Below are 23,356 nucleotides of genomic sequence, written 5' to 3'. Positions count from 1 at the left end.
AAAACGAGGCATAAAGAAAGAGCTTAATCTTAGATTAAGTAAATTGTTGTTTGTTAAGTGATTATATTTTTAGGTTATTTAAAGCTATCTTCTAAGATTACTCATACTGTGTAAATGCAAGGTCATAGAATGCTCTTGCCTTGAAAATTCCAAGGAAACTATTTTTTATTATGTAAAGTATCACACCAACTGGATGAAACCTGTACTGAGAAGCCCTCATTGATTCATTTTGGAAGCCTCTTGATCTTCTACAAGACTTTCTCCTAGCCGCCTTTGTTGCTGTAGGATTGATTTTACTGCTATTGCTTTAATATTTAAACATTTTTGTTACTATGGAAACAATGTTGGATGCTCCTTGTAACAATGCTTCAGAAAGTGAAAATGTATTTACAAAAGCCGTAATGTTGACTCTTTGTTGGTTATTGTATTTAATTCACAATCAGCATTTTGGTGGTTTCCTTAATTTAGATTAATAGAGATCATACGTCCCCCCCCCCCGCCCTCCCCCTCTCCTGCTCCTCTACTCTCCCTTCCCACCACAAACTGACATTGATTGTTCCTACTACATAGATATGCTTGTAGTTCATGACACATCAAACAGCATACTTAGAGCCTGAAACTTAACTATTTACCAACATTTCCCCTACCTCTCCCCCAACCCTCCCGCCCCTCCCCAGAAACCTTTTAAGCCCCATCCTTTTCTCACTTGTAATTTGTAAAGCAAAATGCAAAATTCTGGCTTCTTCCATCTTCAAGGTGTAAACATTGTTTTGCTTTTCAAAACAATTATGTATTCATAAATGACTCCCTGATTAATCATGTTTTGTTCCTTTTGCCTTTATTTTTATTATGCTCTGCTATTCTTCTCTTATTTCAACATCTGCTTTGATAACACTTTTCCTTTGTATGATATTTGTGTAGTATCTTTATTTAACATTCATTTATGATAGCTTGCCACATACAAAAACAAAATGCTTTGTCCAGGGATTGCTTCTTTGTCTTGTCGTTCACAAAGAGCTTGGAGAGTCTTGGAGAAGTTTGTTTCCTCAACCATCCATAAGTGTGTAACATAAATTTTTACAAAGACTTGTATTGGCCCAATGTTTTAGCTTGTTAAGAGGCCAAAGAGTTTTCTAAAGGTTCCCATCTCCCATCCCCTTATGCTCCTCCTCCTCATCCTCCCCTCCCCCTTCCCAAAGGAAGTTGGTGGGGGAGGGTGGATTTGTTCAGGACAGATACTTTTACAAAGCGTATACTTTCTTTATCTTAACTGTTTCAAATTTTTAATACCCACAAATTCTGATAAACATGAAATTATTTGCTTAGTTGTCTGGTTAATTATGAGCAAAGTGAACCTTTCGTGTGACTACAGGGTTCGGAGAAGACATTAGACATGTTTGACATGAGTCAGATAGAAACGTAACAGTTACTTCTGGTTCATATTCCACGTATAAATCGTTGTCTCTAACATTTGTTTCTTTTGTCTATTTTTAATTTGTAACTGATATATCCCTGTAATACTTAGAAACTGCTACAACAATTTACCTCTCACATAAAGATGTAGAAACCTGGAGGATTATAAAAACTATTCATTCTACAATGTATACTTTCAACGCAATTAACCACTAATCACTGTACTTCTGCCCAACGTGTGTCTCATCTCATTGCCCACATTGTATTTAGGTTTAGAACTATATGTTAATTTATTTCACTTTTAGTCAAGTTATTTGAATTTATACCTTTTTCTTCCTTTTAATTTTATAGACATGCATTGTATTGCATGAATCAAGATAACATCAAATTTTTTATTTTATTTAATCAATTTATTCCTTTGTATTTTCATTCTTTCATTTTTACCGTCAAGCTCTGCACGCCAGATTTCTCTCTGTTATTAACATTCCCTCCTTTTTTCAAAATTTATATTTTTTATATATTTTTTTATTCTAACTTTGCCAGGAAATGAAAGCTCATGTTGCATTGCCTCCAAAGTTTTATCTGCTAGATGAAAATCTTGGGAAATTATTTTCCTGTAGGTTTTGATGTAGCTCAAAGTTAGAGAAAATTTCTAAGTGATGAAAATGCTTTGAACGTAGAACTTACAAAAAGGGGATATACAGTTCCAAAATAAGTTAGCACCGGTGTTCTTTCTGGCATATTTTTGGTGTAATACTAGTTATGAAGTGGTCACATGCTAAATCATTTTACAATCCTCTTTACTACTACTTGTAGCGTATATTTCCTGATAAAGACATTAAATGATGTTATTTTGACTGGCTCAGTCTCTCAAAAGAATGTTGAATTCTTTGGTGGCATGCAAAGTTATTCAGAAAAGAAGATTTTTAGCTTAAAAATGGTAAAGTTCTCTATCCTGGCAAATGTTAGTTTTTTTCCTGACTAATCCAGTAATTACATAATACTGAATATTCAGTTTATACTTAATTAGAAAAGGAGCAAATTACAAGGAGTATCCAACTTATATACTGCTAATTAAATATGCTGTTTCCATGGTAACAAATTTGTTTAAATAAGCTGGCAATTGGATGATGGAGGTGAGTTGTTTACTCTCTTTAATTTGCTCCTTTTATCTTAATATGAGTCAGATGGATTTATTTGTTTTATTGTTTATATTGGATAATTATAGTAATGAAAGGTCGTCTGTATTGCAATCAAATTTGTGACATATCTAAATTGACTAACAATTTACAAGAAATGCTCATGTTCTCCAAAATTCAACCCAGAATGTGACTAACATAAACAAAAATGTGCTAAAAAGTAGTATAAACTGAGAAATTTAAACTTTCAGTTAATGTGACCAATTTTGTTTTGTTTCATTTTGTGGTAGAAAATATGGGTGCAATACTGACTTCTAACATTAGATATAAAGTCAAATGAGAACCGTTTCTCACAAATGAACGATGTTGCTGAAATGGACGCAATGGTGTTATAGAGTTTGATTATAGTATGATAACGTTCAGTGATAAAAGTTTAATTATTACCAAACGTTATCTATTTAATTTCTCTGATATAATATTAATAATCTGTTGTCAAAAGGATAAAATGAGATAAAATATGTATATAATATACTGGACAAAAACAGAGAGAATTTGCAGTAAAATAAATTTGTTGAGTTATTCCATCAAATAATATTGATTTTCATTCCTCTCTCATCAGGTTTGACAGAAGCTGAACAACAGTTGGCTATCTGGGTGCTTCGAAAGTGGAAGAATTACAGATTTACCTCCATCAGGGTGAGTACGATCTCTTCTTTAGCGATTACCGTGTCTGGCACATACCGTATGCCACAAGTAAATCCACATGATAGATTCCATTATAAATACGAACCAAACGAACCACCTGGATGGATGGTTCTGAACAAACTTAATATGACTTCTTCTTTGATACTATCAATGGTGTGTATACCTTGTAGCGTAATGCTAACTAAGCTGAATGAAACCCAACATGTTACTTTAAAGGAGTGTAGCATATAGTCTTCTTTGGTACTGTCAATGGTGTATATCTCTTTAGTGTAATGCTTTATAAATTAAATTGTATGTCTTTTAGATCCTCCTGCAAGCAGGAACTCGAGAAGAAGACCATCATTGGCTTATCAAAGCCGCAAGCTGACCAAAGTCAATCTCTTAGATTCACAATTCACGTCCATGATTATGAATTGCAAATTGTCAACAACTCTGTAACTGGACGACATACATTGATATTGGAGTGACTCAAACTCGGGACCTTGTGATTGAAAGGCACCGGCGTTAACCACTCAGCTAACACTCCTACTAAAAGAAGAATTAAAAACCCTACATATTGCTTTTAAGGAGTGTACAATAGGTTCTTGTGTATAATATGGTCAATGTTATGTAAGCCTTTGTATGATTCCTGAAGCTGAATCAGACCTGAATGCTTCTTTAAAGTAGCTTAGAGTGAGTTCTTGTATCATAAAACAATTTCTGTGTATTTCCTTCTAATAGCATGATTCTAGAGACCTATAGCTAGTTTAAAGGAGCTTAGCATGAATAAGTTATCTGATATCTCGTACAAAATACTTTCTCATTTGACGGCATCCATCATTACATGTCATTCACAGGACGACCTTTGGGGAAATGCCAAATTCTTGAAGGAAGCGAACGCTATCAGTGTTGAACTCAAGAAGAAGGTAATGAACTTTCAACATTTTCTGTAGGGTGGGAAAACTCTACCAACCTCCAAACGCCTCTCTCTACCTTCACTAACACCACAGAAAAATTATGAAAAATAATGTAAAAACACAATGGTATTGAGCACAGATGAAAAGCAAATGAGCAAAGGCTTTGTTCTAAACTTATAATTTTTTTATATTTTTTATTAACCACCATTCTTTAATATCCTTCCCTCCAGTAGCAACCCCGTCCCCTCACCAACCACTCCCTACTCCACCTCAGACAAAATTTCTTATCAAAGTTAGTGCTTTTATGACATCATTTGCATAACCTGTCAGTTAGAAGTTATCCTATACCTGATGTTGTCTATCTTGATCTTTGTTTTTCTATACCCATTTTCAAAAATTCTCAATTTTCTGCCATTTTGGAATTTGTTTTGGTTAAAATGTAAAAACTTAAAACTAGAAAATTATCTCTTTTGTGCAGGTTGAGTTTCAGTTTGTACTTTTGAGTGACACCTTGTATTCACCTTTGACCTCTGACCTCATGCCCAACGACGACAGTCTGGTGACATGGCAGCGCCCGTTCCCGAGAACAGTGGTGGCTGCGGAGGTACAGGACAAAAAGAATGGTGCTACACACTATTGGACCTTGGAGAAACTGCGGTAAGGCATTTATAGAGAAACATAACCAAACCATAAAAACCATAAAACCAAACAGTCGATAGCTGCCTAATATGACAAGCAAACCATTTCAATTAATATTTAGTATTCAATTCTTCGTTATTTTGCATACATACAGTTTAACTATGTGTGCTACTATACTGTTTGTACGTGTGTGTGGGTGTGTGCGTGTATGTATGTATGTATTCTATATAGTCCTGCAAGAAGGAACTTGCGAAGAAGCCAACATTGACTTATCAAAGCTGCAAGCTGACCAAAGTCAGTCTCTTAGATTCGTATTTAACGTCCATGATTATGAATTGTCAACTGTCAATTGTCAACAACTCTGTAACTATCATTAATCGTTAATCTTGGAGTGACTTGAACTCGGGACAATTATGATTGAAAGGCACATTGAAAGAATGTAAGACAGCTACTAGCTTCTGTAACTTGTTCTATTCCCAAATCCCATTGGGGGGGGGGGCGGTGGGGGGAGGAAAGGTATTTACATTGGAACATCAATTCGTCTAAAGTTTTCACTGCTGACCATTATGTGATCAGTGGTGACTTTAGGCTAGCATACACTTACTGTTATCGATGTATCTGGGATCTACATGTAGGATAAGTTAAATATTTGCAGAATGTGTACAACATGCTTGAAACTTTAAGCTATCTACTGCCCTCCTGAAGTCAAAGCTTGTTATTTTTTGCCCAGTCGGTTTCCAGGAATCAGCTAGTGTTGTTGAAACCCTCAATTAGTGGTGCGTGCAAGCAAACCCATAACTTCATAAAAGATAAACAAGAGACAATTTATACAACATTTCACTCGTCATTCGTGGGAGATTTTGAAAGCATATGTAGGAATATTCTTGACATAGGTCATGTAACCGATGCGTGTTTTTTTTTTTGTATAAATCTTGTTTTTTTAGCAAACGGCTCGAGGTGATGAGGGAAATGTACGATAACGCTGCAGAATCTACGCCAACTAGTCCGGAGCCCGGAGTGAACTTTGAAAATAGTTTGACCTGTAGAGATCCCTTCTACGACAGGTTTCCATGGTTTCGACTAGTAGGGAGGTAGGTCACTCATTGGTTGCTCATCGCGTTCCTATTTTAAACTTTAAGGTATAGTTGGTTGCAGTGAAGTAGGAGGAGCTACAGTTGTCACCATTGATCTGGACAATACACTTCTTTGTTTGTTTATTACGTTAATAGTAACAACAGATGGTCCAAATCTGGAGAAAGTTATGAATTTTGGTGGAAATTGCGGAAGTATCGATTAGTGAGCTAATGCACATGTATTAAACAGACATAAAACTTGGACACTTGGAGAGACATCATTAGAAAAAAAAAAGTTAATTCATGAACTTATTATATTTCTATTTAAGGGACAATGTATATTGAAAAAAGCCATAAGAGTTGCAATGGGGATACAAAATATCCACATGGGTATGCCTAAATACAATTTCAAGTTCTATTTATTAAACATTTGTGCAAACATGCCAATATATGTTTACTTGCAAGATTTTTGAAGGATTCACATGGCCTTTCTAAATATAGCTCTGAATTGTTATCTTTAAAGTCTACCCCTTTCCCACCCCTACTGCAACCCCCCTCCCCTCCTCCTCCCTCTTATTCAGACTCCCTCAGTCGTACACTCCTAGTTAATACTACTCTGATGTTCGCTCATGGTACGGACATCTGTTCTCACATGTTTTCGTCTTCTTGTTTTTTCCAACAGAGCATTTGTTTATTTGTCCAACCTACTCTGTCCCCTCCCCCTGGTACATCGAGTGGCTATCGTCAACGACAAGGGGGACGTGAAGGGATACCTCCGGGTTGCCGTGCAACACGTGAGCGAGGATGAGAACGCTCACGAGTACGGCTCGGGAGTACGGCAGTCCGGCACGGCAAAGATCACTTTCAACGACGAGGAATACTTTGACAAGAAATTCAAACGGAGTCCAACCAACGTCTCGCTCATGAGCAGGTCCGATATGTCGGAAGATAACATACGGATCGTGGAGGGTCATCGAGACAGCTCAGAATGCAGTAGGTTTCAGTCTAATATTAAACATTTAAAAGCAACTATAAAATCAAAGCAAACAGAAATATCATTTTTGATTTTCCCCCCAAAAAATGCAGCTTAGTTTATGGTCACCATGAATACTTGGGGAACACAAATATCGTCACAAAATGTTGATTACCTTGAAAAGTTAATACTCGAGAGAGAACTGTGACAGAAAGTGTCTGACAAGTATGTTGTATGTCTTAGGAACTTCTTGACCATTTTAGTATATCTATCATATTTTGTATTGACCCTTTAAACATATTTCAACACTATTAGTTTTTCTGATACACCACATTTTTAGTCACATAGTCTGCTGACAACATTGTTTTGCTAGACTCTAAAAATTTGTCATATATTGTCCAATTTCACCACTCTGTAATATAACATGAAGTTTTACATTAATATATGGAAGAGCTTCATAAATCTTTGTAGAAGAAAAAAAAACATTTTTAAATTTAATATAAGATAATGTTGTTAAAAAATAACCTGATGGTTTCAATGGTCCATTGTTTGCAGGGTATAGAGAAATGGTCTTTCCTGCTGCTGGGAGGTAAACACCAGCTGTGACATAAAAATGAAACAAATTGATATGGTTGTAGTAAAGATGTTGTCTCTAAGCACCCATAGTTGTACAAATATAGACACCAACCCCCAGGACGGTGCTAATAAAACGGTCCACATCTTCAGTAAACGCCCCACCCTATAGAAAATCCTGCATACAGACCAATATGCAGATCAAGGGAACTGGACTATGTTTACTATATTATATTTTGTTAATATATGTTGTTAATTATGTTTATATATTATTAAGCAAAAGCAGATGCTTCTGCAACCCTTCTTGTTTTTTGGGTTTTTTTTTTTTATTGGTAAAGAAAATCCAAGGAAATAACTGAGAAAGGATGAAAACGATTTTCCACTCAAATTTTTTTTTTTCCCCGCTCAGACCTTGAAGAAGCAGCCCAAGAAATGGATGACGTTTGCAAGGCGGAATCGGTCACTTCGCAGAGTGATGGGGTCGAACCCGAACACCTCAAGATAGGATCGACGTTTACATTCCGCGTGACAGTATTGCAAGCATCCTGCATATCTACGGAATATTCAGACATATTTTGCCAGTTCAAGTAAGTTTTGCCCCCCACATTGGTTAGCAAAATAATCAGTGACTGTTTGGATTTAGTCTGCGAGACAGATTGATGGCATGCTTTTAATTTAATCTGTACTTAATCTATATTTCTGACGTTCCTACGTGATGAAGTTTTCTATGTGATGACAAAGAACAAGGAAAGCAAACAGCAAAAGGAGAAAAGAATTGGTAAATGAATTACTTAAAAGATACAAACCATTTTTCTGTGGTAGAGGAAGGGGAGGGGTGGGGAGTGATAAGATTTTACTCATAAAGTTTGTCAAAATTCCCATAATTAATGATCTATGACTGATTTTCAATAACTTCAAAAGTAGTATATAGCTTACTTTTGTATCAAAACTTAGAAAAGATTATTTCAAAAATCCAAACACCGGATTTTCTATGAATGTGTCTCAAATATGGAGAGTGCATCTCAAATCATCTATTTTTTTTTATCTTATCTCATCTCATCGATTGTGCTATTTTCTCTCTCGAAGTTTCTTGCATCACCATGACGAAGCATTTTCCACGGAACCCCTTAAAAACACCCCTAACGGGCCCCCTATGGGCTTTTATCACGTGCAGAACGTAAGTTGCGCCAAACAGGTTTTGCCGGCGCTGCCAAAAGATTTCCATTCACCAGCTTTGTGTTTTATGTGCCTTTACCTATCATTTTTGCTCTCTGCTATCTATTTTATTATTATTATGATTTATAATAAATGTTTAATCAATGTCTCTTTTATTTTTGTGCGTGCGTGTTTTCTTTACCTGTTTTCTACACGCCCTTGCAAACTTTTAAAAATATAAACCCAAAACTTAAGAATCTTAGTTTCTTAAAATGGAGACAGATTCCAAAAATTTTACCAAGAAAGAATGAGAGAAAAACTGGAACAGGAGTTTTATGTGAGAATAATTCGGCATGCTATTTATAAAAGCTAATTTTAAGTCTTAGCTTTAAGTGCTATTTCACAATTTTTTTTTTTATGCAAGCTGATTAAACACCAACTTAAACACTCCAACTTTGGAAATATTAAAACTGCCTAACATTTGATTACCTTATTTCTTAAAAAAAACGTTTCATAATTTGTAAAGAGCAAATTTTAGGTTTATCTGTGGCTAAATTGTATCCTTTGCATAAGTTTGTCGGCACAGACTTTAAGGTCAAATTTTACTTCACTGATGATTAAGATTTTTTAGGATGTTGCGGAAAAGCCCGGATTGCAAGATCAAAAATTTACAAAGAGACATGGCTTTTGGTTAGAATATGCTCAGTTCCTAGCCACACCCAGACAAGAATATTCACACCTTTTTTTCAGATTATTTCTCCAAACCAGAAGCTTTTTCATAACTTTGCATAATTTTACTTAAACTCTGTATTTATCAATGATTTATCAAACATGAATAATTTATCAAAGTCTGTAAAGAAATGGGTAAAAAATAAATAAGAAAATGAGAGATATCTTGCTAGTTTACAGAGCTTCATTGCTTTGTTTGAAAATTTTGTTTAAAACTCTTTTATCATGACACAGGAGACCTCGTGAAAGATTTTTGCTGGAATTTCAGTTTTCTTTTAAAATTGAGGCCAATTTTATTAATGCGATTGTTTCCGCAGGTTTGTTAGGATAAAAGAAAAACCATGACCCGAACTAAAAAAGAGATAATCGTTGCTTGCTGTAATTTGTCGAAAAGGCTGTTTCCATGGAAATAAATTTCACTAAAGGCTGTTTCCATGGAAATTAATTTCACTACATATACAAACAAATCTTAAACAGTAGTTGCAAGTTATCGAAACATAGCGGCGATTAAATGCTATCATCTCCAACTTGGGCGTCCGCGAGTGTGTTGAAAGTAGTTTAAAAAATCAATCTTTTCAAGAAATAGTAAAGCTAAACTTAATTATATTTTTTTCTATCAAAAACAGAAACAACAACAAAAACATCAATAACCAAAATCATTTGAGAATTAATTTAACTAGTTGGCTTTATTAAGTTTTTTAACAACTTTGCTCAATTTTTCTTTCCTTCTGAAAGATTTGTAAAACATATCCTCAACTGATTATATTAACTCCAGAGTTTACTTTAAAATGTCTAAAAACAAAGTTTTGGAGTTATAAATTCTCTCCCTTTTCTAAAATGTCAAAATCCCCTGTTTCGTTATTTATACAACGTCTGCGTTTTCCCATCGCCACAACACATACCTCTTTTTTTGCAGTTCGCTGTCTCAAAAATCGCTCCGCTTCACGCCCTGCTTCGATTTTACTTTTCATGACGCAAAACACCTGCATAAAATTTCTGTTTCTCGACAGTTTGCTGCATGGGCATGAGGCATTTGTAACTCCGTCAGTTGAAAACAACCACACGGGTAGGGCCCTTGGCGTATACTATGTACAGAATGTAAGTGGTTTAATCTGTTTGAGAACTGAATCGCTCTCTATGAGTCTGCAAGTTTGGGTTGGGGATCGTTAAGTCTGTTCGGTTCTGCAGAAATCAGGCGACATTCTCATAATTATTGCAAAACGGTCAATGTCATTTATAATGGACATGGTATGTGGTTTAATATGTGCAATTGGCTGCTCCCAAGAAGTGGGTTTTAGTAATATTTATCTTTTTAATCCATATACAGAAATGTTTTGTGTTTTTATCATGTTTCGTGTGCAAATTTACTTTGACGTTTTATGCCTAAATTTGAGAGCTCTTGGCAGACTTACGATGAATCAGTAAGTCTGAAATTCGTTTTGATGTTAAAACCGACTTAGTTGAAGAATATTTCAAAATATCAAATAAGTGGGATGGTTTGATTTTTAGTTTACTGTGAAATTAAGAAGTGACCCCACCTAGTGAATTTTAATTAGTCAAATTGATTGTAATTTATAATTTTTTTTTTACATATTTTTGGGTCATTTTCTTTTTCTTTTTCAACATAAAAATTTCATTTAATGTTCAAATTGAGGAATTTATCAATCTGGTCCGAGGGTCTAAATTGTGCCCTTTTGCTCTCTGATTTTGATGTAGTCTAGAATTCTGAAGGCACTAGTTGCAAAGTGTCAAGTTAAAGCAACAGCAAAAACTGATAGTATCCATTTATGGGGGAAGCTTAATCTTTCCCTTTCTTATCACTCTCCTTTTTGGTTCCAAAAAGAGAAAGGAAAGAATGTGAACAATATTTGCAAATTATGATGTTGTAGGTAACGGAAACAGTTTTTTGAAAATGTTTTCTATGTTACAAAACTAAAACCAGTTTTCATCTGTGTGCTATATCAGTTCCACAGTTTACGTCTTTGGTAAACCTTTGCTGAAAACCTTCCATCATTTTATTTTTGTTTTTCTGTTCAGCCATTTTTCAGTACAAGCTTTTGTCTTTAATTGCCTTAAATGTGCCCAGTACACTGGTGAAAATGCATGCTTTTTAGCAGTGTCTGTTTTTACTCTTTAAATGTTGATACTTGTTTACATACTAAAGGAGTGGTCAGTTTATTAGAAGTGGTCGGTGTGGTAAAAGAAGGAGCGGTCAGTATGCTATATATTTATGTCTTGGTTTCAGGACTTAGCTTTTAGGTTATGATTTGTAATTTTTATATATAAATTTCTTAAAGGGATATTTTGGTAGCAAAAGTTAATTGCTCTAGAAAATTGAGATTGTCTGCATCTATAGGTCAAAGTCACAGCTTCATAGCATACTGTATGGCAACTTAGAAATACATTTGTCATATATTGGTTTTATTTTGCACCTGGCAACAACAGAGTGAATGATGTCACCATAGCAACCAATACATGTATTATAGTCTTGCTATTATGATGTCATCCCTCGTAGTATAAATATGTTACAAATCCAGCAATATACAATTCAGCATAATTTAATGCCACCTTTTTGTGGAAGTACCTATTCCAGTTCTTGTTGATTTATTCATTACATATTAATGCATATGTTTGTTTTTAAATCTTCCATCAGTCGACAGAAAAGTAATCAAAATATGTTGAGGTGAAATCCCTTTCCCCTCTGCTGATCCACAATAAATGTCCTAATCATGTTTGATCTTTCCTGTGATTTAAAACAGATCTCTGTGACTGTTACGAAAGCGTTCGTCGACTATATAAAGACCTCTCCTGTTGTCTTTGAGGTACTGGGGCATTACCAAGCACACCCTCTTCATACCCAGAGCCAACAACATACCAGGTGAGGATATTGTCAATTTTTATACAAAACATATACTAACAAATAAAAACAAAACAAAAAATAATTATTGTGCACACAGCTGTTTTTGGTGCTTGTGCAGGACAGCAGTAGAGGCTGATACCCAAAGTGCAACCCATACACCTGATGAACAGTTTAGAAGATTGTCAGAAGTTATTGTAAGTGTGTGGGGGGGGGGGGGGGAGGTAGGTATTCCTTGAAATGATTGCCACAAAAGTTCAGAAGAGGGTTATTTCTTCTCTAATTTCAAAACATAAAACTAACATCATTTATAATAATAATAATACTTCATTTTTATATAGCGCCAAACAAACTATGAAATAATTCTCGTAGCGCTTAACATAATAATAACAATTATAACATATATGCTTTGGTGAAAAGGTACGTTTTGAGAGCTGATTTGAAACCGTTCACAGTATTGCACATTTTTACATGTTCTGGAAGTGAGTTCCACAGGCACGGTGCAAGTGTTAAATATCTCATGTCTTTCTTGTTCGCTTCCTCCATCTTAGCATAATTTCTGTTTTACTTTACATATTTCTGTTTTACCGTGTTTTTTTATTGCACCAGATGTCTTTGAATTAGTTATATTGCATTCAGGTCAAATGTCTATGTTCTTCTCATAGTAGAGCGGACCAATTTTTTAATAGCTAATGTTCACATCAGCAGCATTATTCGTAGAACTAAAGCAAGTTGTCTTTCCGTCGCATTTCAGAGTCCGACCTTCGAAGCGCATCTTCCCGCCGACATTACCACTAGCCAGACCAGGTGAGCATCTTAGATACCTTCAGATATGTACAGAGGGGCAGAAAGCTTCCAAAAAATTGGGGGGGGGGACCAACATCAGAGGGGCAATTTCTCATTCCACAACCACCACTTGTTATGCTATAAACCAATACACACCGGCCATATCACTTAAATATATATGATGTGTTAGTATGCTATCAATACTATTTATTGAGATTGTTTATTGTTAACCGTGCTACAAGAAGATGAGGGATGCTAATTAAAAATAGCATGTACACACTAAAAATAAATAATTAAAATTAAATATTAAAATTAACAAAGGCTTAAGATATCTAAAAGACAGTTCTTCATCAAAGGGGCACTTATTATTTGCCAATAGGGCACATTTGCTATTTTGGAAAAAAGTGGGGGAGCACGTGCCCATTAATCTTGGAGTGACTCGAACCGGGGACCTTATGATTGGAACGCACCGGCGTTAACCATTGAGCTAACACTCCGTAATTTTTCATTTCCTTTTCCAGTTCCATCTCCAAAAATTGGTCTTATAAACACTCCAAGTACCAGCCACCTTCACTCAAAACACGATTTGTTGGTCTGGTTTGAGATATGCGAACTGGCTCCATCTGGAGAGTAAGTATTGGCCATTCATCTATCTTGGTTTTTTTCCCCGTTTTAAAGTTTCATTCTTGCAGGATTTCTTCATCATAAGAAAACTTTGCCTCCGAAGAAGATCCTTGTGAGATTTATAAAACGGACCATTTATCATTTATGCATTTCAGTTTTCTAGACAGTTATTTTTAGTTGATAAAGCAGTTAATTTGAAAGATATTTCTCATCTCATCCTTTTATTCATGTGTCTTTTTGATAACATCAAATTTTAAAATCTGTGGAGTCAAAGTTGAAAACATCTGCAAAGTAACAAACGAGTTGTCCGCATGGCAGGACTGAAGTGACACCAAAACGTTAAGTATCATAAAAATGCCCCAGATGATTTAAATATAAAAAATTAAAAATTAAAAATATCTTTTAAAAAGTTTTCCACAGTTGTTATAATAAAATTAATGTTAATGATAGTATAGGTTTCGTGATGGTGATCAATTTACCCGATTTAGTTATGATGTGAAAACCTGGTCTATGCATTTTTTATTTTATTTTTTATTTTTTTAAGACTACAATCAAACTGGAGGGTACGCCATTGTCTTGGTGTGATCATTTTCTGGAATCAATGCTACAATAAGCTGACAATTCTGTCTCTGAATAAACCTTTGTACTATTAAAATATAGTCAAAATAAAATAAAACTGTTAGCAAACTGCTTATCCACTAGAGAGCCTGTGTAAGAGAATGTGTAAAAGTAAGATGGCCTAACGTTTCGATCCTAGCAGGATCTTCTTCAAAAGCTAAATGACAAGTTTAGCTAAATGAGCTACATGACTACATTAAAATATAGTATTTGATAAATATGATTTTTTTTCGTCTACAGGTACATTCCCGCGTACGTTGATCATCTGGACGATACGCCCTGCAACGGCGTCTTTTTGCTCCACCAGGGCATCCAGCGACGAATCGCAATCACGGTGATCCACGAGGCGACCAACGAACTGGTTTGGAAGGACGTCAGAGAACTAGTCGTAGGTCAGTGCCAAAGAATCGTACTTGCTCGTAGGATATTAAACTGTTGATACATAAAAGAGATAGGTATTGTAATGGTGTCATGTTACCTAGAAACTGCTAGTTTCTATTGGAAACTGAAGTTGTTCATCCATAGTGCATTTCATACATACATACACCCATACACACACACACCCATACATACGTATGGAATAGGTTTATTAAACCCCTCAAATATATCTACGTAAGTACCACATATCTTTCAATAAATCAAATTGTCATAATTTACTAAACATTTCTGAATATCCAGTGGCTTTGCTGGTCTAATATTCATGCAAAAACTATCTGTTTCATCTTGTAGGACGGATCCGAAATACGGTAGAAGTTACGGAGCCAGACAGTGAGACTTCTGTTCTATCTCTGAACCTGTTACCAGCCAACTACATCGTCCACCCCGGGGATGACAGGTGAGGAGACCAGTGCATGGTATATAGCCATGGTGTCTAGTGGCGGGGGGAGGTGGGAAGGGACAGCGGGCAGATCTCCCATCAATGACAAACCACTCCCTAATCATTTTTTTATAATTTTAATAGAGTGCCTTTCCCATCTGTCACAATCTAGATCTGGCTAACCCCCTCGCCCCCCCTCTCTCCCCCTCTCTCCCCCATCTTCCTCTGAAGCTGACTGCACACCCCTTGTGGGCACCCCACCCTACCCTGCCAAGATAAAAAAGATTGCAGAAAGGATGTATTTTCTAAATATTGAATGATATAAAAGTAACTTTGACATGTTGTAAACTTTGTCTGCTTCATGCAACAATAGTTTCCATAGCAAGTGGGACTGGTTTGTTGGCTTGTAAAGAGAAATAGTCTTATTTTGATGGTAATGCACTCTTTATCAGTAGAAATTTTGTCTTTGGAAAATCTCCACAGTGATCAATAGAAAGAGTGCATGAGTTTTATACTTCAGGGAACAATGGTTTTATGTATTCTGTTATTTAAATGAGTTTAGTCAGCTTTCATAACATTTAATTCTTCATTGTATTCTAACGACAATCATAACATTTTATCTGATTTTATCCTAGAACTTTCTTCCGATTTGAGGCGGCTTGGGACAGTTCTCTTCATAACTCCATCCTCCTTAATCGAGTCACCCCCTATGGAGAGGCAGTGTATCTTACCCTCTCAGCTTACCTTGAAGTAAGTTGTTTTTTCCTTCTTTTTTCCTTAAATTGCTTTCACTTCTTTTCAATTTGGAATGTATCTTTTGCTTGTACATCCAACAAATGTCACAGGAAACCCCCATAAGGCATAGTGTTATCACATATGCCATATTCTGATCTCATGGAAAAGACATGATGCATTCAGCATTTGCCAACTTCACATTTTATCCTCACATGGTTATGAATATCTGATGAGAGCAAGAAAAGATATGAGAGTAATAAGAAAAAAAGGGAAGAGAGGTTTAAAGACCTTCAGAAAATTTCATTTTTCCTCCTTCTTTGAACAGTTTTCAACTCCTCACCCCCCCCCTCCCTCCCTTCATACCCCAAAAGAAAACATACTTGAAACTGGCCCAACTTCACCAGCGACTTGATGTAGACCCAAGGTCGCTAAACGGAATCATGATGTCATTTATTGACACCTTCTTACTTACATCAGAATTTGTCTAGTTTTTTTGTATTTTACGAGTTGTTTGGTATTCTTCACATCTAGCTTGAAAACTGCGGTCAGTCTGCTTGCATCACCAAGGACATCTGTCTCCTCATGTACGAGAGGGATGCAAGGACCAGCCCCTCCCGCACCCTAAGGACCCTCTTTGGGAGTTCGTACAAACCTATGGAGATGTAAGTCTTGAATTCACTTGTGATAGAAGAGTAATATTTTTAACTTTATTGTCTTTGAAAGATTTCAATTTACATGTTCAGGTCTTGGGTATATTTTTAAGTTTGTTATTTATCTTCTAGTAGAACTTTTGCCGTATTTCCTGCCAATCCCCCCCCCTCCCCCCACTGCATAAATCATTCCTTGGCATGTCCCTGACACGAGATGGAGATGTTTGCTGATGATATACATTGTGGTGAATTATCTGTTTGATTCAGATGAGAGATGAATTGGTTTTGAATGTGACTTCTCTTTCCATGGAATGATATAAATGTTCCATACTATCCAGGAAGATTGAGAATGCCTGTTTCAAATCGTCAACATTATTTTGATATTTCCATTTTTCATACATCTTCCGCCCTGCAGCAACAAAGTGAGCGGAATTTATGAGGTCTCCTTGCGAAGATCTGCAGAAGCCTTGAGTCCAGGTTTGTAACTCTTGTTTCTCTTTCTGTTTTCTTGTTTTGTTTTTTTGGCGGGGGGTGGGGGTGGGGGTGGGTGGGGGGATTTGATTTAAAGTGAGGGTTTACTCTGTAATTTTAAAGAATAAAATTCATTACAAAACTTAAAAATTGACTTAGTCTGACTCTTCTCAAATGTCTCTCAGATTTAAAGTAAATTCCTTTCCATTATCACGAGCGATTCCTTTGATAAAACTACTTTTTTGTACTTTTTTTTCACAAGTGAATCTTGAATTTCTGTTTATCTTTTCTCTCATTCATTTACCATCGACTTCCCAAAAAAAAATATTTGGACCAAAGAGGATGCAGTGATTCATTCAAAAAAATTGAGGTAGAAAATGAAAAGTGCATCATATTCCAAATCGGTATTTCCTTTCTAGGTCATATCTCGGCCATTTTCAAAAGTAAACGGTATTCGATTGGGTTCACACAACTTTCCTCTGTTTCCAGTTATTTCTTATCTTAAAAGTGCTATCCTGAACACTAACTCCTTGCTAATTGACTTTTGTCTTCGCTCTTTGTGGTACTGGGAATCTGGATGTGGGAGATTTGTTTTTATTCTGTCATCTTTTGGTTTTGACAATTAGCTTATGTTCACTTTGATGAATACGACAAGGGGGTGGGGGGTGGGGGAGGGGCAAGGTCTGTCCTATTGTCCTATAATACAGTTTGATGCATTTTCCTCCCCCCTCCCCCCAAAAAAGAAAACCTTTCCAGAACATTGACAAGAAAATGGTACATTTTTCTTCATTCTTTTGCTAATACTTATAAGAATATCTGGTGCTTTGCCCAAAACCAAATCTCCACATACAAATCTAATTTTTTTTACAAAACCAAAAAAACTTCCCACTTACAGGCTTCTCGCTCAGTCACAATGATCTAAGAGAACTGCTTGAATCGACTGCTCCTAACTCGCCACAAATTAGTGGTAAGAATCTTGATGGTTAATGTATTAGTCCTGGATAGATCCTGCTTTTCTCTATGTCAAGCCTTCTTTAAGCTCTGATTGTCTTCATATCTTATGCAAATTTTTGTGAAATTTTGTTTGTTTTATCATTCTTAATTTTTTTTCTTTTCTTTCCTTTATTAGTCAATAGTCCACTTTTGTTTGGTGTTCATATTTTCTTTTTTTCTTTATAAAAAAAAACAAAATCCATTTTCATATTTCTTCAAAAGTCTTGTTTAATCATTCACATATTGCTGCTCAAAAAAAGTGTCTTTGAATAAAAATGAAGGGAACGTCACAAGGCTTTGGAAAGGTATTTGTATGAGACATCAAGGATTGTATTGAAGCAATAGGGGATGTCATGTTTCTGGATAATTTGTGTGATACAGAAATGGTCAGTTTAGTAAAAAGAGTGGTCGCTGATTGTATTTCCTATGCTGTCTTTGGCTTTGTTGTTTTCTTAATGCTTCTTCCCGTTTTGTCATATTTTTGTTTTCCTTCTGTTTCTGTAAATGTAAGATTGCTTTTGCAGCTTTTATCAACCAAAAATGCAACATTTTAGAAGGTGTGTTTCTGTTAAAGTGTGAAATGTTGCTATCTCTTGTCTTTAAAAGTCCCTGCTTTTGACTTTTTAATCAGCCCACTTTTTATTTATGAGACACTATACCAAGAAGAGGAAGAAAGGTCAGTCAATATTTACAAAGGTCAAAGGTCGTACGAATAATTGAGGTCAGCCACTGTAGCACAGCCAGGGTCAAATACTTTGAAGAAACATGCAGGGTTTCATTCATCTGCAATATTCAAACTGAGAGGAGACATGTAATCAATCAAATATCAATCAAAAGTATTTGTTTGTATTCCAACGTTAGGGGGAAAAACAACATAAGCAAACAATGCAATCAAAATATGTTTGCATGTATTTTAGATCCTCCTGCAAGCAGGAACTCGCGAAGAAGCGTCACTGGCTTATCAAAGCTGCAAGCCGACCGAAGTCAGTCTCTTAGATTCATATTTAACGTCCATGATTATGAATTGTCAATTGTCAACAACTCTGTAACTGGACGACATACATTAATCTTGGAGTGGCTCGAACCGGGGACCTTATGATTGGAAGGCACCGGCATTAACCACTGAGCTAACACTCCTTGAGTAGTAGGGGAATACAACAGTATTAGGAGCAATACAACAATTCCTCATTTGATTAGTTGTTTAAAGAGATGCCAACCATTTTGTATATATGTAATGGTTACCTTACTCTCCTTAATGACGATGGCACTGCACTGTGTGGTTTTGGTAAAGACACAAAATATAAGAAATACTATTATGCTGGCTGTGCTACAGACTGATTGAATGAGGCTAAAACACGATCCATAGTCCCAATATCGGCTGTACGGTGTTGGGTGTTGGGTTCACGCAATGTGGGTTCTACTAAAATATTTTGAGATTCTATGGTGGTTTACTAACACTAATACATAAACATAACCTGTGGAAATTACTTTTAAATTGTGTGTGCCTGAAATAAGTCTCTTCCAGGCCTTGATTAATTTTTTTTTTTTTTTTGGTGACTTGAAATGGTGAACAGGTTTGCATGTGATACAAAAAACAGTGTAACCTCAAATATAATATTACCTCTGAAATGAAGAGTGGAGTGAACAGGTTTGCATGTGATACAAGAAATAATGCAACCTCAAAAAATATAGTGGAGTGAAATTATACAAGCATCATCAACCTTGGTAAGAAAAAAAAGCCAAGGAGAAATTTTCTTCGCATCATGAATTTTAAGATGCTTCAGAGAAGAGAAATACCGATGTGAGGATAGTTAACAGATAATTTGGCTATAGGACCTCGAAAGTATTGGAATACAACCGTCTATTATTAAGTTTGGTGAAGGTAAATGACCCACAGTAAATATTTGCTGTTCTATAATTATTACTTGTGTACTGTATACTCTGCATGTGTTATTGCCAACCTTCAGCTTGCCACCACATTTAAAAATCGGAGCAATATTTTATGGTGCAAATTACTTGGAATTATGTCAATCAATAGATTATAACAAAATATGTGCCTTCATTTATAGTCTTCAGTCAATCTCTGGCAGGCAAAATTAAGATTTTGTACAATAACAACAGCTGTTGTATGTTTAGCTACACGATATATATTGCTTGCACATTCAAAGAATATTCTGGGCTATTTTATATTATATACTATTACTGCTGGATCCATGTAGTTCTCAAAGTTCTGAACCCACCTACCTCCCTCCCCACCCCTCCCCTCCTCCCCCTTTGCACCTTTCTTCCTTGTCCAACATTATCCTTGAGTTAGAAAACATAATTTGCAACGATAAAACAAGTTGTTCTTGATAACCCTTGCCATCACCCTCTTTGGGTCTTCTTGGTATAAAAACTTTGAATTTTAAGTCTGACGAAATAGAGCAAGCAGAAATTGAATACAAAGCATATCATATTAATATGCACAATTATATTGTTCCTAACAAGTAGTGGAAGAAGGGATTTAATTACTTTTCATACAAATTTTGTATCTAACAATGCACCTTTTGCAAATTCCATACTTGCAACAGAACCCACAGAATCCAGGATTTAATTCAAAAGTCTGGTTTTTACACCATTTGTCCTATGTACACTGCATTTGAACGTTTTTTTTCTAAAGAGAATATTCATCCATTATTTTCATTCTTATGTGTAGTTAAAAACAGTTAAATGGATGTGAGATTATATTTATGAATATGCATGAGCTGTTTTGTTTCCCTGTTGTGTGTATTCTACCGCTGTCGTTTTGTGTAAAATGTTTATCATTTCTGTATCTTTGATATGCATTGGAAATTGAAGAGACAGTAAATCGCTGGGATAAAACTCCTCTTCAATTTTCATTGGCTGTCACTTTTTTTTTTGCACAGGGCAAATCTGCATTTGAGTTTAGTCATATACCTTTGTCATCTTTGGTGCAATTACCTCATTTAGGGATGTATTTTGTTTATTTCTTGCTCAAATTAGTTCCCTCAAATTTTCATTGAAGGTCTGGGTTTTGAGATGCTTAATTTATTTATTTGGTATTTTCATTATGTTGAGTTTTTGTTTCATGTAAGTTTTGTTTCTTAAACAAGAAGGTTTGTAGTAAGATGTATGACACAATACCTAGGACCTTCTCCACCCCCCCACACCCTTTCCCCACCCCTCTGAACTTCCTCTCATTCCAAAGCAGTTTCAGTCCCTGTAAAACTTAAAGAAATCTGAAAAATAACGGAGAGAAATTTCAGTTTTTAACCGATAAGATCTTTCGGTCCACCACAGGTACACAAAGACGTCAACGTAAAGTCATCGACACATCGGGCACCTACGTAAGGGGAGAGGAGAACTTGAAGGGATGGCGCCCTCGTGCTGATTCTCTCATCTTAGACCATCAGTGGGAACTAGAGAAACTGGCCCGATTAGAAGAGGTATACATGGAAGGGAGGATTGTGTTAGATGAGTGTTGGTGGGGGTGGGGGGGAGGAGGGAGAGGTAAGGGTAAAATCAAACATCTGTGGGGAAATTGCAGAAAATTAAAGTGACAACAGTTGCTTAATTCATTTATTACACTTTACTCTTTTTAACTGTTGGGGTAAATTATCAAAGAAAAGTGTGAGTTCTGTACGACGTGCTTAGGATTCCCAGAATACCCGAGAAGAACTGAAAAGATAATGGAGAGATGAAGGCTATGATGTTGATATTTCTGTTGTTGGTTTTGGTGCACATAATTAAAATCATATGAGACAAATTTTAACTCTAGTCATTGCCCTCAGTGTTTCATATGAAATAACCTTCATGATCTCAAATACTTATTTTACCACCAAACTCCAGAAGCTGATTTGAATGACTTAAACATTTAAACAGTCTTATTTCCATCTTCCTTCATAAATTTGGAAATGATATAAGAAAAGGCATGTATGTATATATTTTAGATCCTCCTGCAAGCAGGAACTTGCAAAGAAGCCATCATTGGCTTATCAAAGCCGCAAGCTAACCGAAGTCAGTCTCGTAGATTCATATTAAATGTCCATGATTATGAATTGTAATTGTCAACAACTCTGTAACTGGACAACATACATAAATCTTGGAGTGACTCGAACCAGGGACCTTATGATTGGAAGGCACCGGTGTTAACCACTGAGCTAACACTCCGTAATTTTTAATTGCTGATGGCCGTATTACCATTAATGTATGGACATTTTAAGTTAAAATTTTCAGCCAAGTTTTAGCCATTTTAAGCCAATTTTAAGTTTAAATTATGTAAATATATGTTCAATTTCATTTATAACAAAATACATTTAATTAAGTTCTTCTGTTCCATCTCTTTCTCTATTTATGGAATATGAATATGGTTCTCAATAACCCCCTTCTTTTTTTTGCAGGTGGAGAAAGCTAGACACGAACTCTTGCTACGCGAGAAACTAGCTCAGGATCAGTACAACACTCGTGAAATTCGGGACGGTCAGATCAATCTTCTGCAGAAGGAGATGTCCACCTCCCAAGACAGCCTGCTTGCCACCGACGGAAGTGACGAGACAGATTCCTCCGAGCGGGAGAAATCTCTGATCACCCGCTGTCTCAAACTGCTCACGCAGTCTCAACCACCACAGCTTAGCCCACCGATTGGAAAGGTAAAATAGTCTAGAAAAATTGCCTGGCATTTGACAAGAAAGATATAGATTTGGAAGTATTCTAGAAGAAGAAAACTGCCAAACATTTCATGTAATAAAACTCCTCTTGGACGTGTGTGTTTGTTTGAAGATATTTCCTTAATAGTCATCAGGGGTGTAACAATCGAATGAAGGGTAAGAGGGGAGGGATGATGGTGGCACAAGGAATTGATCATGTGTTCAGACTTCTTGCCATAGGAGAAAACATTAAAATGAATTACCACCCAGAATACATAAATATATAGTATGTTTTGATACCCAGAGTGGGGGGGAGGTGAGGTTGAGGAGTGGGAGGGATGGTGGGGGGGGTTTAACTCACTGATTCTCCCACATCATTCATTCACATTTTGCATGTTATCATCATAATATGCGGTGGTTTATACTAATTGACTGCTGCGTGGATAGTTTCTTTCACTAACAAAGGTCATTTTGATACCTCTTTTCTTACCCTCCTTCAACCCCTTTTCCCACTCACCGCAATTCTTCATCCTACTTTCCACAAACCTCCATGACACCCCATGCTTTTTGCTTTATTTTTGACCATGCGAAACTTTGTGTTATAACCATCTACTTTCTCATATATAAACTATCTTTGCTTTTTTTATAATTTGTACTGAATTGTTTCTTTGTTTTTTATTTTGATTATAATAATAATATAAATTTCAACCCCCCCCACATACACACACAACATGCTACCCCCCATCAAAATCTCCTGTGTTTTTCCCACGTTATTAATCTTTAACTTTTTATTCATTTTTTTTTAATTTTATGCTTTATTTTCATGTCTTATTTTTCCATCTGGTAACACACCTTTTGGTTCTG

General features: G+C 35.9%; 1 protein-coding gene across 9 annotated transcripts in view; it reads left to right on the top strand.

The window, feature by feature from the left end:
- LOC139976217 (kinesin-like protein KIF1A) overlaps window positions 1–23,356 on the top strand; it is a 97,819-nt gene that overhangs the window by 65,151 nt on the left and 9,312 nt on the right. For 4 of the 9 annotated variants that reach the window (XM_071984775.1, XM_071984778.1, XM_071984773.1 and 1 more), the window contains 18 exons: window positions 3,172–3,248; window positions 4,094–4,162; window positions 4,632–4,810; window positions 5,737–5,883; window positions 6,548–6,858; window positions 7,821–7,998; window positions 8,498–8,588; window positions 12,055–12,173; window positions 12,907–12,959; window positions 13,460–13,568; window positions 14,421–14,572; window positions 14,910–15,015; window positions 15,633–15,747; window positions 16,264–16,394; window positions 16,798–16,859; window positions 17,749–17,820; window positions 21,147–21,292; window positions 22,247–22,495. In XM_071984775.1, the coding sequence (XP_071840876.1) occupies window positions 3,172–3,248; window positions 4,094–4,162; window positions 4,632–4,810; window positions 5,737–5,883; window positions 6,548–6,858; window positions 7,821–7,998; window positions 8,498–8,588; window positions 12,055–12,173; window positions 12,907–12,959; window positions 13,460–13,568; window positions 14,421–14,572; window positions 14,910–15,015; window positions 15,633–15,747; window positions 16,264–16,394; window positions 16,798–16,859; window positions 17,749–17,820; window positions 21,147–21,292; window positions 22,247–22,495 (2,366 nt within the window). Of the gene's footprint in view, window positions 1–3,171; window positions 3,249–4,093; window positions 4,163–4,631; window positions 4,811–5,736; window positions 5,884–6,547; window positions 6,859–7,820; window positions 7,999–8,497; window positions 8,589–10,305; window positions 10,394–12,054; window positions 12,174–12,906; window positions 12,960–13,459; window positions 13,569–14,420; window positions 14,573–14,909; window positions 15,016–15,632; window positions 15,748–16,263; window positions 16,395–16,797; window positions 16,860–17,748; window positions 17,821–21,146; window positions 21,293–22,246; window positions 22,496–23,356 lie in introns of all 9 variants that reach the window. The other 5 variants (XM_071984777.1, XM_071984781.1, XM_071984780.1 and 2 more) reach the window with 2 other exon arrangements.

Source organism: Apostichopus japonicus, chromosome 11 (genome assembly GCF_037975245.1).
Source record: "Apostichopus japonicus isolate 1M-3 chromosome 11, ASM3797524v1, whole genome shotgun sequence".
NCBI classification, from domain to species: domain Eukaryota; kingdom Metazoa; phylum Echinodermata; class Holothuroidea; order Aspidochirotida; family Stichopodidae; genus Apostichopus; species Apostichopus japonicus.
This window is presented reverse-complemented; position numbering and strand designations above follow the sequence as displayed.